The sequence below is a fragment of the Mus caroli genome, chromosome 1, assembly GCF_900094665.2.
Source record: "Mus caroli chromosome 1, CAROLI_EIJ_v1.1, whole genome shotgun sequence".
Classification (NCBI taxonomy): Eukaryota; Metazoa; Chordata; class Mammalia; order Rodentia; family Muridae; genus Mus; species Mus caroli.
In genome coordinates this window covers 121687794-121702702 of record NC_034570.1, presented here as the reverse complement: position 1 = coordinate 121702702, position 14909 = coordinate 121687794, and the positions used below count along the sequence as shown (strand labels likewise).

Below are 14909 nucleotides of genomic sequence, written 5' to 3'. Positions count from 1 at the left end.
CTTTCTTGACTGCCCAAACTGAGCTGATATTCTTTTCTTTCATTGAGAAAGAGAAATAAGACTTCTGGCTAGTAAGAGTCAGTGGCCACAGACATTGATTTCCTGTTTACTTCCAATACCACAAAAGCAGTAAGGAATAAAGGTATTTGCTATGGAAGCATAATTAATGGTGATGATAAGAAAAATTTTCTGTTGTAGTCACATCTTCTTCTCTCTTTTCTACTCTTATGGACCCTAGTGAACAAACTGTGTTCAAAGTAACAGGATGTGGGAAGACATATTTTCCAACAACTGGGATCATGGTACCAGATCTTTGTGACAAATGAGATGCCTCATATCACACAGTTAAGTCTTCAAATGACAATAATGAAAATAACTACATTTATATTACAGAAACATCCCACAGATAATTCCAGCTTTTGTAGTACCAAGTATTTGGGGAAGGGCCATTGGGGTAAAGATAGGGTGAAACACTAGAGCATCTTTAAAAATATATGTAAGAGGTGTCGAGACCCCCACATGCCCTCTTGCAGTGCACACAATCTAGTGATTATTTCTCTTTTCTCCCTGCAAGTAATATCTGTTTAATATCTGGAGAAGCTTCCCAAATGCCCCTGGATTAGAGAACTTTCAGCACAATGAAGGGTTTATACATCTACAGGAATTTCAGTAGATGTCTACCTACTGAAAATAACATCACCACTAATTTAGTAGCTTAATCAATGGAAAGACATTGTTTTATAACTGCATAGCATAGATATATCCAACACAGGCTTCCTGGAGACTGAGTGCAGATACCAGGGGTAGACAGAGATGCAATCCTAGGGCCACGTCTGTGCTTTTCAGGCTTCAGATGCCATTCTTGCCCCCTCTAGCATTTTAAAGTCCCTTGTGAACAAGCTGTGCCCACCCAGACAGCTTAGAACTGTTGTCTCACTGCCAGGTCTTTACTTTAATCCTACCTGACAATTCACTTGTTCTTAAAACACATTCCAGAATCTAAGAATTAGAATGCAGACATCTTTGGGGGCTACCCTTCTCTTTGAAACACTAGAATTCTTTCAGCATGCTACAGAATACTGACTATTAGAATTATCTATTTCATTCATGATAGAAGTACTTTTAGATATTCTGAGCAGTCCACAAGCAAAGACTTAAGAAGACTGAAATTGAAGTGTTCCCAGATGACATACAGTAATCCATTATATCCCCTGTCATCAATTTCCTTGCCCATCTCCCCTTCAGCAATCACTCACTTCACTCAAACACTGCAAAACTGTTTCTAGGCATTTTCTGTTTGCTGTCAACACTTCCTGCCCCTTGCTCCCCTCCACTATTACATCTTGAACCACTTTGGTCATGTTTCCATTGTCACTGCAGATAGCCCTCTTATCAGAATCATTCAGAGACTCCCCATGGCCAAGTTCAGCAGTCAGCACCTATCTCGGGCAACTCAGTGGCATTTGAGATAATTGACTACTGCACCTTTCTTTAAAAACTCTCTTGTGTGCTTTCTCATTCCCTTTGTTTTCTTCTTATTCCCCTGGATATTTCTCAGTCTCATTTTTAGAAATATTCTCTTTGAATATTACTAACTTATAAATGTTGGAGTTACCCAGGGCTCAAAACATTATCAACATATACCAAATTTATAAGCTAATGGCAGGGAAATTTATAACCTTAATCTCTCCACTGAACAGAGGCCGATAATAGCTCAGTTGGAAAGTTAATATCATATCTCAGATTTAATGTGTTTGAAAGCTAACTTGTTTTCCTGTCAAGCCTGATTTTCAGTTTCCAACTCAACAAATGGTATCACCATTCTTCCTGTCGGTCAGCCAGTTCACTGCCATCTCTGTATTTCTCTCTTTCCTATTATATGATCATTTAATTATCATATGTTATGTCTTGTAGTTTTGAAATTTATCATAAATTTGACATTCTCATCATCTTCAATTTATTAAACTACCTGGCATTCTGCAATGACCTCAAACCTACATCTTTGCATCCAAATTTCTCTGCCCTTCAGCGTCTATCTGTACCACTCCAGTGTAGCTTCTTTTGGAGAAGTATAAATGGAACCACCCCTACATCCCAAACCTTCCATAGCTTTATGGCTCCATGTTGCAGTTGGAATAATATCCTGCCTTTGCCTTCTTTGAGAACACAACATGGTTTTCATGCCAGGACAAGGGACATCTGGTTATTCCCCCATCAAGTTAGGGAACATCTGTCATATATGCTACTTCCCCTGGTGATTCTCCTTTATATCCAAGCAGTTTTCTCATTTTATTCAGGGTCCTGCCCGAATTCCACTCTGTTGACCAGCTTCTCTAAAACAGGTTCCCTGCAACTCCAAACCCACTTAGGTTTTATTCTTGACATTTACAGAGAAGTCATCTCATTATATGTTAACTGATGTGTTTACATCTGGATGTTTATGTGGCAGTTTTACTTTTCACTGAGGAAACAGATATTGCTTGTTTACCCTTTTATTTCCTATGCTTAGAAGCATGTCTGGAACATAGGAAGCAAATAATCATAAATACAGTTTGAACTGAGAATCTTCACTGTCACGAATTAACTGTGAATTGGTATTCTAGCACTGAAGTTGTAAGAAAGGGTAGAGATAATGTTTCATTTGTTGTAATTACATCTTATTAAAAATCAATAATAGTTTGCAGTCCAACATGCCCAGAATATTTGCTTCACATATTTGCATGTGACATTAACAGTGAATATCTAATGGTCTGCTAGGGCCACCATAGCAAACAGAAAAACATCATGAGAAGGTAGCACAGTGCATACAGATGTATTTCCTCCTAGTTCTACAGTGTAGATATCTGGTAACAAACTGTTAGCAGGTTGCTTCTTTCCCCATGTCTGTAGTCTTTCCTCTGCATGTATCTATGTCCTTATTTCTCTCTCCACACCTTATTTTGCATAATGGAGAAGGTCCCATGTTGTTCGGGATGTCCTCAAAAGTCTGCTCTACCTTCCACACTTGATCTTAGCCAAAAGGCCGAGAAGCGATTGCTCTACCTTCCAAATACACCACCATGTATACATGGTGCTTTTCATAGACAACACTCAGAGCACTAGGGCAGATACACCGCTTCATTTCTCTCTAACTACCTGATTCCATTTGTCCCCATTATCCCATGATTTCATTATCTCCATTCCAGTATGAGGAGCTAGGGGTTAGAACTGTGACAGATGGATTTGTGCAGTTAGCATGTTACATAGCAATATCTGTTAGTTGTACTGTTGTTATGGCATTGGGCTGTGTATGCATAAACTGTGAGGTCTATCTAAAAGGAGCTTAGGTACCTGCATTTTCCTCCACCAGAATGCCACCTTTCTGTCAGTAGCAATCTGCACTCTTTTTTTTTTGTCTTTTATAGTTATATTTATTTTTTACATATATGAACATATTTATTTTTATTTTTTAATTAGGTATTTATTTCATTTACATTTACAATGCTATCCCAAAAGTCCCCCACCTGCTCCCCCACCTACTCCACCAACCACCCACTCCCACTTCTTGGCCCTGGCGTTCCCCTGTACTGAGGCAGATAAAGTTTGCAGGACCAATGGGCCTCTCTTTCCAATGATGGCCGACTAGGCCATCTTCTGATACATATGCAGCTAGAGACAAGAGCTCTTGGGGGGTACTAGCAATTTGTACTCTTAAAGCTTTTTATCTTCCCTGAGATTCCCTTTTAAAACTGCAAAGAGGAATAGGAATAAAGTGCAGAAGGATGCCTCAACTTGGTATATAAATCTGCTTGGCAAGTCACTTTTCACAATTGTGTGAGATTACTAAACAAGGCAGAGGTTTTCATAAAAAAAATGGTTAAAGCCCAAAGTCTGCTAGAACCTGAGCAAAAGAACCTGTGGAACAGAGCAGCAGCAGACAGCAGGAAAGGGAGGTTTTGTTCTCTGCCTGCAAAATGCTTGGGGGAATACTGAGAGATATCTTTATACTTCAGCCATCAGTTAATGCTTTTGCCATGCTTTTCTGAGGTTTTTGAAGCATTGGAGCTGCTGAAGTGGTTATTCCTGGGTGAATTGCTGAGTGATGAAGCTTCCTGAAGGCCAGCACAAGTAAAAGGGACATATCATAGCAACAGGCTTCCAGTTAACAGTTACCATGACAGACAGCTGTCTTACTCAGGTACTGACTATTCTTTTTTGTTTTATTTTTTTAATTAGATATTTTCTTTATTTACATTTCAAATGTTATACCCTTTCCTAGTTTCCTCTCTGAAAATCCCCTATCCCCTCCCCCTGCTCCCCAACTCACCCACATTTGTAGTGGGGTTTTCCACATCTAAAAAATGAATTCCCACCCAGTGCTATTCAGGTGGGAAATTGACAACACTAATCATTCTTTTTATTTTACATACTGCAAGCAGTGCATCAGAATTCTACCTTTGCTGGTCCAAATGATAACATATATTGGTTACAAGTTATTTCAATTTGGCAGCCTCTTGCATATTGGTTACAAGTTATTTCAATTTGACAGCCTCTTGCATAGGATGATTTTTGTTGTTTTGTTTTGTTTTATTTTTATTTATTTATTTATTTTTGATTCTAGTATTTAATGTATAGAACAAAACTCCTTTGACAAGCTTCCCCAGAGTGAACCAAAATTTACAATTATTTTATAGAAATGATTCGCATGTTAAGATGTATAACTATTATCCATAGATCTCATTGAATTTTAGTGTCTGGGGATAATGATGGGGGGCTTAAATTTGTGATGGAATCCCCAAAGAGATTAAGAGCTATAAAGTATACCAACCACACTGCTGAAATGAGAAATGGCAAAGCAGTTAGAACCTCCTGATTTGTTAGCACTGGTTGGCTGGGAGTCAGTGGAGGACAGTGGTCTGTCCCATGAAGTGGACTGGCTCTGGTATAATTAGAAAATAGTAAAGATGTGGGTGGTAGATTGCGGAGCCCATTCCACTGTTCACATGGTAGAAGGGCTACATTTGCTTGTCTGGATTCTTGAAGGTGAACACAGAGGACATAGATATCATCATGTACCTGGAAACAAAGCTGGTAGTTTTATAAAGAACACAAATGCTCCACCCCTTCAGGGTTACACACCTGATTCTTCTAGACTGTGTTCCTCTTCCACAGCGTGGGGATCTCAGCTCATTGTTGATCTTGCATGGAGACCAGTGTTCTACGACCCAGGAATATTGATCACACTCACTGTAACATGGGACTGCCTCATGAACCTGTCAAGGAGAGGAAAGAAAAAAAAATACCATGAAGTCATAGAAAATCCTTTAGTAATGCTTGCTGAAAGGAACCTGAGAAATAACACTGTGGCTCATTAGTCAAATTACAAGCCCAAAGAGGAAGACATACTTGACTTCTCTGAATTGAGTGCACTGCCTGAAGAAGCATAGAGGGAAATCAAGTGAAGTCAGATACTATGCCTTCACAGACAAGAACAAAGGACAGTCATTCCTCTGCCAGGAGCAGGATTTCCATTATCATCCCATTTCCTCAAGAAGCTTGCTCATATATGTTAGACACAGGCTCTCAATTAGATGGTATACTGTACTTTAACATGTCAATTGAAACAAACACACGTAAGGCAAATTTACTCTTAAATATGAGGGATTTTTAGAATGCATAAGAAAAGTAGTATTATTTACACTGGAAATTTCCTTCCTTCCTTCCTTCCTTCCTTCCTTCCTTCCTTCCTTCCTTCCTTCCTTCCTTCCTCCCTTCCTCCCTCCCTCCCCCTCTTTCTTTCTTTCTTTCTTTCTTTCTTTCTTTCTTTCTTTCTTTCTTTCTTTCTTTCTTTCTTTCTTTCCTTTTTCTTTTTTGCCTTCAAATGATCAATGCTAACAGGCAACCATTCAGCCTCCTGAGCATTGCATTGTGGCTTCATATGAATGTAGCTATTTATAGGATGGTTTCAAAGCATAGCTAAAATGACTATGTGTACACACACACACACACACACACACACACACACACACACACTATACAAGACAAACAACTGCCAGACAATTACTCATTTGACATAGTTGCTAAGGATATTTATAATTTTTATAATTAAAAACAAAGCAATGAGGATATTGAACTGTCCCACTCTCTCCTATGCATTTGCTTACAGTAAGGCTTATCCAAAGGCACCACTTACAGTAGGGCTTGCCCAAAGGCACTGCTGTATATCACAGGCATCTGAGGTCTCTTTCAGGCTGCATTGAACATTCATTGCTTCTCAACACAGATGCAGGCTTCTCTTAATGTAAGAGGTATAAGGAAAATAAACCCCCTGGTTTACAGGGAAGACTGTGGCACAGACAGAGTTGAAAGGAGTGACTTAGCCTCTTATGAAAGACATAATAAAGCTTTTCTTCTCAAACAAGAGTTAAATATCCAGGTGGGGTGGGTACCTCTCCTCTAGCAGGGAAGGTGCCTGGATGTCTGGAACCCAAAATGGGGTCTGCCCCAGAAGCTGTGTAGCTCCTGCCTGTCCCAGAAGCTGTTGGCTTCTGTATTCCACACTCTCACCTGCGCAGACTAGTACCTGAGGGATCCAGGAACTGAGATGGCTCCCCCAGGTGCTCCTGTAAAGCCCTCCTAGGTAGGATGGACTCCTATCCTCTGGCAGGGAAGGTGCCCAGATGTCTGGAGCCTGAAACAGGGCCGGCCCCAGGAGCTGTGTGGCTTCTGCCTGTTCCAGAAGCTGTTATCTTCTGTAGTCCACACTCAGCAATTGTGATAAAAACTGCATGGTACTGGTATAGCGACAGACAAGTAGACCAATGGGATAGAATTGAAGATCCAGAAATGAACCCATACACATATGGTCACTTGATCTTTGACAAGGGAGTTAAAACCATCCAGTGGAAAAAAGACAGCATTTTCAACAAATGGTCTGCTTGTGGACGTTGTACATCGTGGTGCGCACTAGGCTCCGCACCACGATGTACAACGTCCACAAGCAGAATATCCAATTTATATATAAAGAACTCAAGAAGGTGGACTCCAGAAAATCAAATAACCCCATTTAAAAATGGGGCTCAGAGCTAAACAAAGAATTCTCACCTGAGGAATATGGAATGGCTGAAAAGCACCTCAAAAAATGTTCAGCATTCTGTAGGGAAATGCAAATCAAAACCACCCTGAGATTCCACCTCACACCAGTCAGAATGGCTAAGATCAAAAATTCAGGTGACAGTAGATGCTGGCAAGGATGTGGAGAAAGAGGAACACTCCTCCATTGTTGGTGGGATTGCAAGCTTGTACAACCACTCTGGAAATCAGTCTGGTGGTTCCTCAGGAAATTGGACATAGTACTACTGGGGGATCCCACAATACCTCTCCTGGGCATATATCCAGAAGATGTTCCAACTGGTAAGAGGAACACATGCTCCACTATGTTCATAGCAGCTTTATTTATAATAGCCAGATGCCCCTCAAGAGAGGAATGAATACAGAAAATGTGGTACGTTTACACAATGGAATACTACTCAGCTATTAAAAAGAGTGAATTTATGAAATTCCTAGCCAAATGGATGGACCTGGAGGGCATCATTTTGAGTGAGGTAATCCAATCACAAAAGAACTCACATGATATGTACTCACTGATATGTGGATATTAGACCAGAAACTTAGAATACCCAACATATAAGATACAATTTGCAAAACACATGAAACTGAAGAAGAAGGAATACCAAAGTGTGGACACTTTGCCCCTTCTTAGAATTGGGAACAAAAAACTCATGGAAAGATTTACAGAGACAAAGTTTGGAGCTGAGACGAAAGGATGGACCATCGAGAGACTGCCATACCCGGGGATCCATCCCATAATCAGCTTCCAAACACTGACACCATTGCATACACCAGCAAGATTTTGCTGAAAGGACCCTGATATAGCTGTCTCTTGTGAGGTTATGCCAGGGCCTTGCAAACACAGAAGTGGATGCTCACAGTTGGTTATTGGATAGAACACAGGGCCCTAAATATAGGAGCTAGAGAAAGTACCCAAGGAGCTAAAGGGGTCTGCAACCCTAAAGGTGGACCAACAATATGAACTAACCAGTACCCCCAGAGCTCGTGTTTCTAGCTGCATATGTAGCAGAAGATGGCCTAGTTGGCCATCATTGGGAAGAGGGGGCCATCATTGGGCCCCTTGGTCTTACAAACTTTATATGCCTCAGTAAGGGGGAATGCCAGGGCCAAGAAGTGGGAGTGGGTGGGTAGGGGATTGGGGGGGAGGGTCTGGGAGTGACTTTTGGGATAGCATTGGAAATGTAAATGAAGAAAATACCTAATTAAAAAAATAAATTAAAAAAAATCCTAAATAACTGAGTTGTAAACAATAGCCAAATAAGTAAATAAAGGATAAAACAACAAGAACAACAACAACAACAAAGGAGTTAAATATCAGTCTCTTTCTCAACTTCCTTGGAGACTGGGCAGCACCATGCAAAAAGAAACACTGCCTAGAAGATTCCCATGAAATGCAAGGGAAAGCACAGTGTAATGGGTAAGCAGAGGAAGACTGGAGCTCTGCCAGTGTGCTCTCAGGAATCACATGTGAGGAAATGATCGGAGACACCAATTCTTAGGCATCACAATGCCAGGAACTATTTTTAACCAAGCCCTGGCACATAGAGCTCACCAGGAAAAGAGAGAATATAAGGTGAGGAACATGCAAGGACAAAAATCAAAGGAGAAAGGAAGACAGAGGGGAAATGGGTATGGGGAATTAAGTAATGAAAAAACAATAGCTTCATGCTGCAGATGCTGACAAGGATAGAGTGGCAGGTTCAAAAGCCTTTCTACAATAGAACAAGGAGCTAGCTGCTTACAGCTGAGAAAAGTCTGTGCCCATTCTCATAGGACAGTAGAGGGAAGAGGAGAATCTCCCCAAAATAAAAGGCAAGATTCCATCGATAGATACTCAGCTAACAAGTAGAAAAATGAGGCTCTCCTTGAATTTACATGTTATCTGTCTACAGTCTTTAATGCACATCATTATGTATTTTCATAAATACTTTAATATAGGACACGAGGAATCATCCCTGTTTAACTCCTTCAAATCCCTAAGATATAGATCAAAAATTCATTATAAAAGCGATTTCCCCATATCTCATGAACAAACTGAACAGAATATTGGTGGGAAATCCTTTGGGGGAAGGTACCTGGGTTTCTTAAGCTGTCAATACTGGGAAGAGCTTACACTTCTACACCATGCTCCCTCCTACGTAAAGCTCCAAGATCAGATGGGAAATGAAAAATGTTCAGATGCACATACCCGGCTCATCATGTATTGGTTTGCTGTCTTTACTCCTTATTCTCTAGTGGTCTGAGAAGCTAGTCACAAATGACAAACTTGTGTGAGGCATAGAGAAAGCCTGTGGAGGAAGATGCTGAGCCATCTTCTTGGTTGAGATTGTAAAACCTGGCACCTCTTCAAAGAGAGTCTCTGGATACATGGAGTTCCTCGACATTTTCACTTTTACATATGTACATTCTATTTTTGTTTACTTTTAGCACGTACAATTAAACCCACAGCTTTGTCTAAGCTAAGCAAGTACTGTCCTGGTGAGCTATAGTCCCACAGTATGGTCTCTATTTTAAACCTGGTCATACTGTTTATTCTAACTGATGAATGTCTACCTTTCCCTCGAAGCCTAGAGAATTCAACATGTTCATTGTCATAGACTGTAATCTTAAGACCACGTACAGCAGCCCAGCATGGTGGCTAGGGACACAGTGTGTTTGTCTGGAGAGCAAACACACACAAAGGTATGATGTCAACCCTATCAGTGTTGAGTATCTTATTAGTATCTTAATTTTTTTCACCTTAGTTCTCTTAACAATCTGTATAATTCAGACCCTAAATAATACAGAGAGAATATGCTAACAACAAAATCCTATAATTTATACTCTACACACATATATTTACTTTTGATCCTAATGAAGCCAGACATGTGCATGTGTTTGCTGGAGAGAGAGAGAGAGAGAGAGAGAGAGAGAGAGAGAGAGAGAGAGAGAGAGAGAGAGAGAGAGAGAATCAATCTTTGGCAGGAAGCAGGAGGCAGGAAAGTCTATATTTTGAGAAGTCTTATTTCATAAAATATAGGGAATCTTAATAAGTATTATATTGCCTGAAACAGATTCTTGAACCTAGTTTGCAGAATGGCTTTTATTTAATCCCCCCAGTGCAGCCTACTTTATGGCACCAGTATTTTACAAAGGACAATAAGATGGCACAGAGAGAAAATAGCTGCCTTTTGCTGAAGATCTGGCATGACAAAGAGCCATGAGATCTGTTTCATAAAATCTCTGTTGTTCATCAGGTCAGGACTCCTCCTCTGTCCCCTCAGCTGAGGTTCAGAACCACTCAGGGTAGGCAAGAGTGCAACAGGACAGTCAAGGAAAAGGATTAACTCCATCAAGTCTGGTTTCTCCCTGCCATCTTTCCATTCTGGCTACTGTGTATTGCTGTTTGCAGATTTTATTATTATAGCTTTTTAATGAAATGTGTTACCGTGTGGACTTTATCAGGAAATCACATGAAAATGTTCTGCAGCGAAGAAATGAGCCGTGGGAAAGTTAAATGAAAATCAGTTCTAAATGGCACAAATTAGGGGAAAATAACAGCTTTTAATAGGGCCATAGATGCTAACTACATTGCTGAGAACTCTAAATCCTCTGAGAGAGGCAGCAGTTCATTCTCCTAGAAATGAGTCCTGTTTATTACGTCTTCACTGGGGATCTGGTTTTTTATAATTTTGCCAGCTCCAGATTCATATCATAAACCCATTCACTAAGTCAGCCCTTTAATATTCATGAAATAAACCTGCACTTGCTGCAGTGGATCAGTTTAATTAAGTGGCGCTTACAGAGACCTCCTTTCCAGCTAGATGAACTTCATTGCATAAGCTTGGAAGTGGGGTCTCAGTGGGCTCCGGGGCTGTCTCTATCGTATATCCCAGCCTTAGAGTTCAAGGGCCTAAAAATAAATAATCACATGGCAAAAACAATTAATAAATGCAAAGGAAGTAAGATAGAAAAGAATGGTGAGGGGTGGGGAGGGTAAGGATGGAAAAAGAAAGGATTCAGAGTCTTTGGTTGCAGTAAAACTTGCAGCAAAGCTGCCACTGATGGCCTAGGTAGAGTACTTTAGCTCTGAGGCCTCCAGCTTCAATACTGAACACGTAGCATAATTTAAATCTGTTCAAAGGGCCATTTTTGGACCAAAGATCTTGGCAAGTTGGAGCCAGGCTCTATCCTACTGCAATGAGATATGATAGTCCCTAGGATCCTTAGCTCAGTGTGCTTCCTGCTGCTCTAAGTGTTGTGAACACTTCATATAAGATGTGAACAGTGTGCCTTTGCCTCTGATGAAGCCAGCATTCTCCCTAATGTAAAGAACTTCCCTTCTAGTCTTTCTCTTTTCATGTTGTCTCTGTCTCTTCTCCATGGCTCCCAATTTCTCTCTGGGTGTGTTATATCCCTCAGCTTGCTCAGATGATCATTTTCCAGGTTAGTTAATAAGTCACACTTATCTCTGTCTTGACTTTGAAGTGCCACCTTACAACAAAAGCTTTGTTTCCAGTTTCATCTGTCATATTCATGTAATATGCTGGTGAAGATCCACCAAAAGAGAGCTGTACCCACCTTCTGTACAATTGTGCCATCATGATCTTGTGTGTAAGGTATTCTGCCTCAAGTCTTCATCATCAGAATCACTTGAGTTTGGCAAGGTTTGTATGACCCTTATACATAGCTAAAAACCTGGAGCATGAATATGGCTATCTGGGAATTTTACTCTGGATATGTCTGTTCCCCATGGGTATCTCCTGCTCAGTTTGTTGCAGCTAATCACCAGCCACCAAAAGATGGCATGTATTAATGGCATCCTTGTTGCTGTAGCCAAATATCTGGTAGTCAGCGATATAAGTGAAGAAAGTTTTGGCTAATAATTTGAAGTTACAATCTATCCTGATAGGGAAGACAATGACTTGAGGCTTTAGCAGCATGGGATACAACTGGTTGTATGATGTCATCAGTCATCAGTCAGAAAGCAGAGCTGAGTCATGGAAAGGCTACAAAACCTTAAGGCCCACCATCCAATTAATCAATTCTTCCAGAAAGGCTCTACATACTAAAGGTTCTATAGCAGTGTTTCTCAATCCTTTGGGTATGTGTGCCAAACAATCTTTTTACAGGGGTGCCCAAGACCATTGGAAAACACAGAGACTTACAAAATGATTCATAACAGTATTAAAATTACAGTTATGAAGTAACAATGAAAATAATTTTATGGTTGGGGCCACCACAACATTGGAAACTGTATTGAAGGCTCATGGCACTAAAAGTGTTCAGAACCACTGCTCTGCAGCCTCCCAAAACACTGGCACCAATGAGGGGTCAAACGTTGAAACTGTGAGCCTGTGGGAGACAGTTCCCCTGAAAACTTAAGAATACTGCCTTCTTCTTAGTGGTGCAGATGATGTTGGTAGTTAGTTCTTTATATTTTCAGGCTATAGAGTCAACCAATCACATACCACAAGTACTCAATGTGAAATATTGTATCTGTAAGATTTTTTTCCATTATCATTATCTTCCTAAATAATGAGACAACCCTTTCTACATTCTTTATATTGTTTTACTTATGATAAGTAATACAGAGTTGACTTAAACTATACCCAAGAAAATGCATTAGCCAATATGCTAATACTATACAATTTGCATAATGTACTTGAATGTGTACAGACTTTAGTTTCTGCAGGCGGTCCTCGGACTAGCCCCTTGAGGATACTAGGGGTAGTTAGAGTTTAAAATTCCTATGAAAGGAAAACCATAAAGTAAGTGTTTGAAGGTGTCCATCAGACAATGTCTACTTCTTTATATAGAAAATTGCACAAGTAATTTATTCTTAATCTTTGGGTATGTAGGCTCCTTTGACAATTTCACAAAGGAAGGATATCTTTTAAAATATAATAACTTCTGAAACTGAAGCAAGAATAGACACACATTTTTAGAGTGGTTAGAGTTATTTTAATTAACAAGGTGGGTCAGAAAGAAAAATCTGTAAATGTTTTCAAACTGGTAGCTATGGGAAAATCATGCAGCTTGTCACTTCGTGCTGGGTTCCTCATGGGGGAATCTGGAGTCAGTTTTCTCTGTACATTATTTCTAGGTCAGGTGAATGTACTAGAACTGTTGGCAATGGTCAGTTGAGTTCAAATGTTGACATGAGTCCACCCCTGCCACCCCCTACTTCCCAGGCATGTTTTCATTCTAGATTCTCCATCTAAGTGTCTACTGCCAAGGCAGCCTTGGAGTGCCATCACACTGGGCTGGTTAGTAGTCACCACTGGCTTTTTTTTTTTATTAATTTATTTATGTTGCATTTATTGTTTTGTTGTTTTAGACAAGGTCTCATTCTGTGCCTTAGACCAGCCTCAAACTCACAGCAGTCTTCTTCATCTTCCCAAGCCCTGAGAATACAAACATAAACCGCCATGTCTGATTTGAACTCCAAGTTTTAAAGGTAAAAATGCACTTATATTTCACCCAGTTTCAGAGGTATTGATGCAATAACAGAAAAAGAAGTGTGATTTGCATTTTGAAATATTTTGGACATTTTCAGTAACATTTTTAAAACAGTAATCTCCATAGTGTCAACTAATACATGAAGAAAAGCATAATTTGTTCATCTTAAGGTCCCATGGTGAAAGGCAACATCCATGGTGTATACTGATTGTGAACATCAGTTGCTGGGTTGATTGGGTTTGGGTATTTTCTCCTAACATATCTACAAAACAGCATCATTCCTCACTACCACCCAGATCAACCAGTCAACAATGGCTTACTTACATGTAACAACATAAATTTCAGAATGCCCAGAATGATAAGAAGCAGACTTGAAAACATTTCACTCTTTGTCACTATGTAAACCCGCCCTTTCTTTCTTAACATGTAATCTCAATCTTGGCCAAGGTCACCATCATGAATGAATAGGAAGTAAATGTGTCCTTCTGTGTGTCCATTTTCTATTTGCTGTTTAGGCGAGTTCACACTAAAAATGTGGAATAAAGAAAAACACAGACAGTGGAAGCCCAAACATATCACTCTAGGTTTTGAGAGAGCAGGGATCTATCTGCAAGTTGAAGTAGGAAGGGAAACAGCATGCTTGGGCAGCAACAGGACCAGCCATGTAAGATCAGCACTGCCTGAGAATTCCATAGCAGAGTATGTTTGAAGATAAAGTGGTGAGCAATGCAACCACTAAAACCAAACATACTCCAGTCTAAGGAAATAAAGCTAAGAAATGTTTAGGGCAGCGGGTATGTGGTTAGAGCCACATGATTCTCAGAACAGACACATTGAAAAGTGATCAAGCCAAAATAAAGAGCAACCAACTTACATGTTAGGACAGAATTGTTCCTGTGTGGTTGATAGTTAGGTTTCTGGATTTAGTACATACAAATGCAAGAACCCAGTTAGGCATGAATTTCATATGAACAGCTACAACTTTTTTTTTTAGGTCAGTACATCATGAAGATCAAACAAATGGGGAAGGAGGGAAAACCCACATCCTCCACTTCACAGCAGAGTCAGAATAGAAGCATCAGTACTATCTATTATAGGTTCAATAAGTACCAAAATGTCAAAACCACTTGCCTCTGGAGATCAGTAAATATAAGAATTAGGCAAGGGCTGCACTCTCTGTATACACAAGATTGGATTAAAATGTAAGCTAAATNATTCAGTGACTCTGGAACAAATGACAGAAATTGTGGCAAATAGAAATATTTGGCAAAGGAGGAAGCATAGGTGGCTGTGATATAATGTTGAAACTTGACTATGAAAGAGGTAGAAGTAGCCCAGCAAATGTCAACAGATCTTTA

The 14909-nt window shown here is 40.0% G+C and overlaps 1 protein-coding gene across 1 annotated transcript in view; it reads right to left on the bottom strand.

The window, feature by feature from the left end:
• The window catches only part of Thsd7b (thrombospondin type 1 domain containing 7B), an 879842-nt gene that overhangs the window by 92753 nt on the left and 772180 nt on the right, over window positions 1-14909 (bottom strand). Inside the window, exon 16 of the mRNA XM_021164520.2 lies at window positions 5119-5252. Within this exon, the coding sequence (XP_021020179.1) occupies window positions 5119-5252 (134 nt within the window). The remainder of the gene's footprint in view (window positions 1-5118; window positions 5253-14909) is intronic.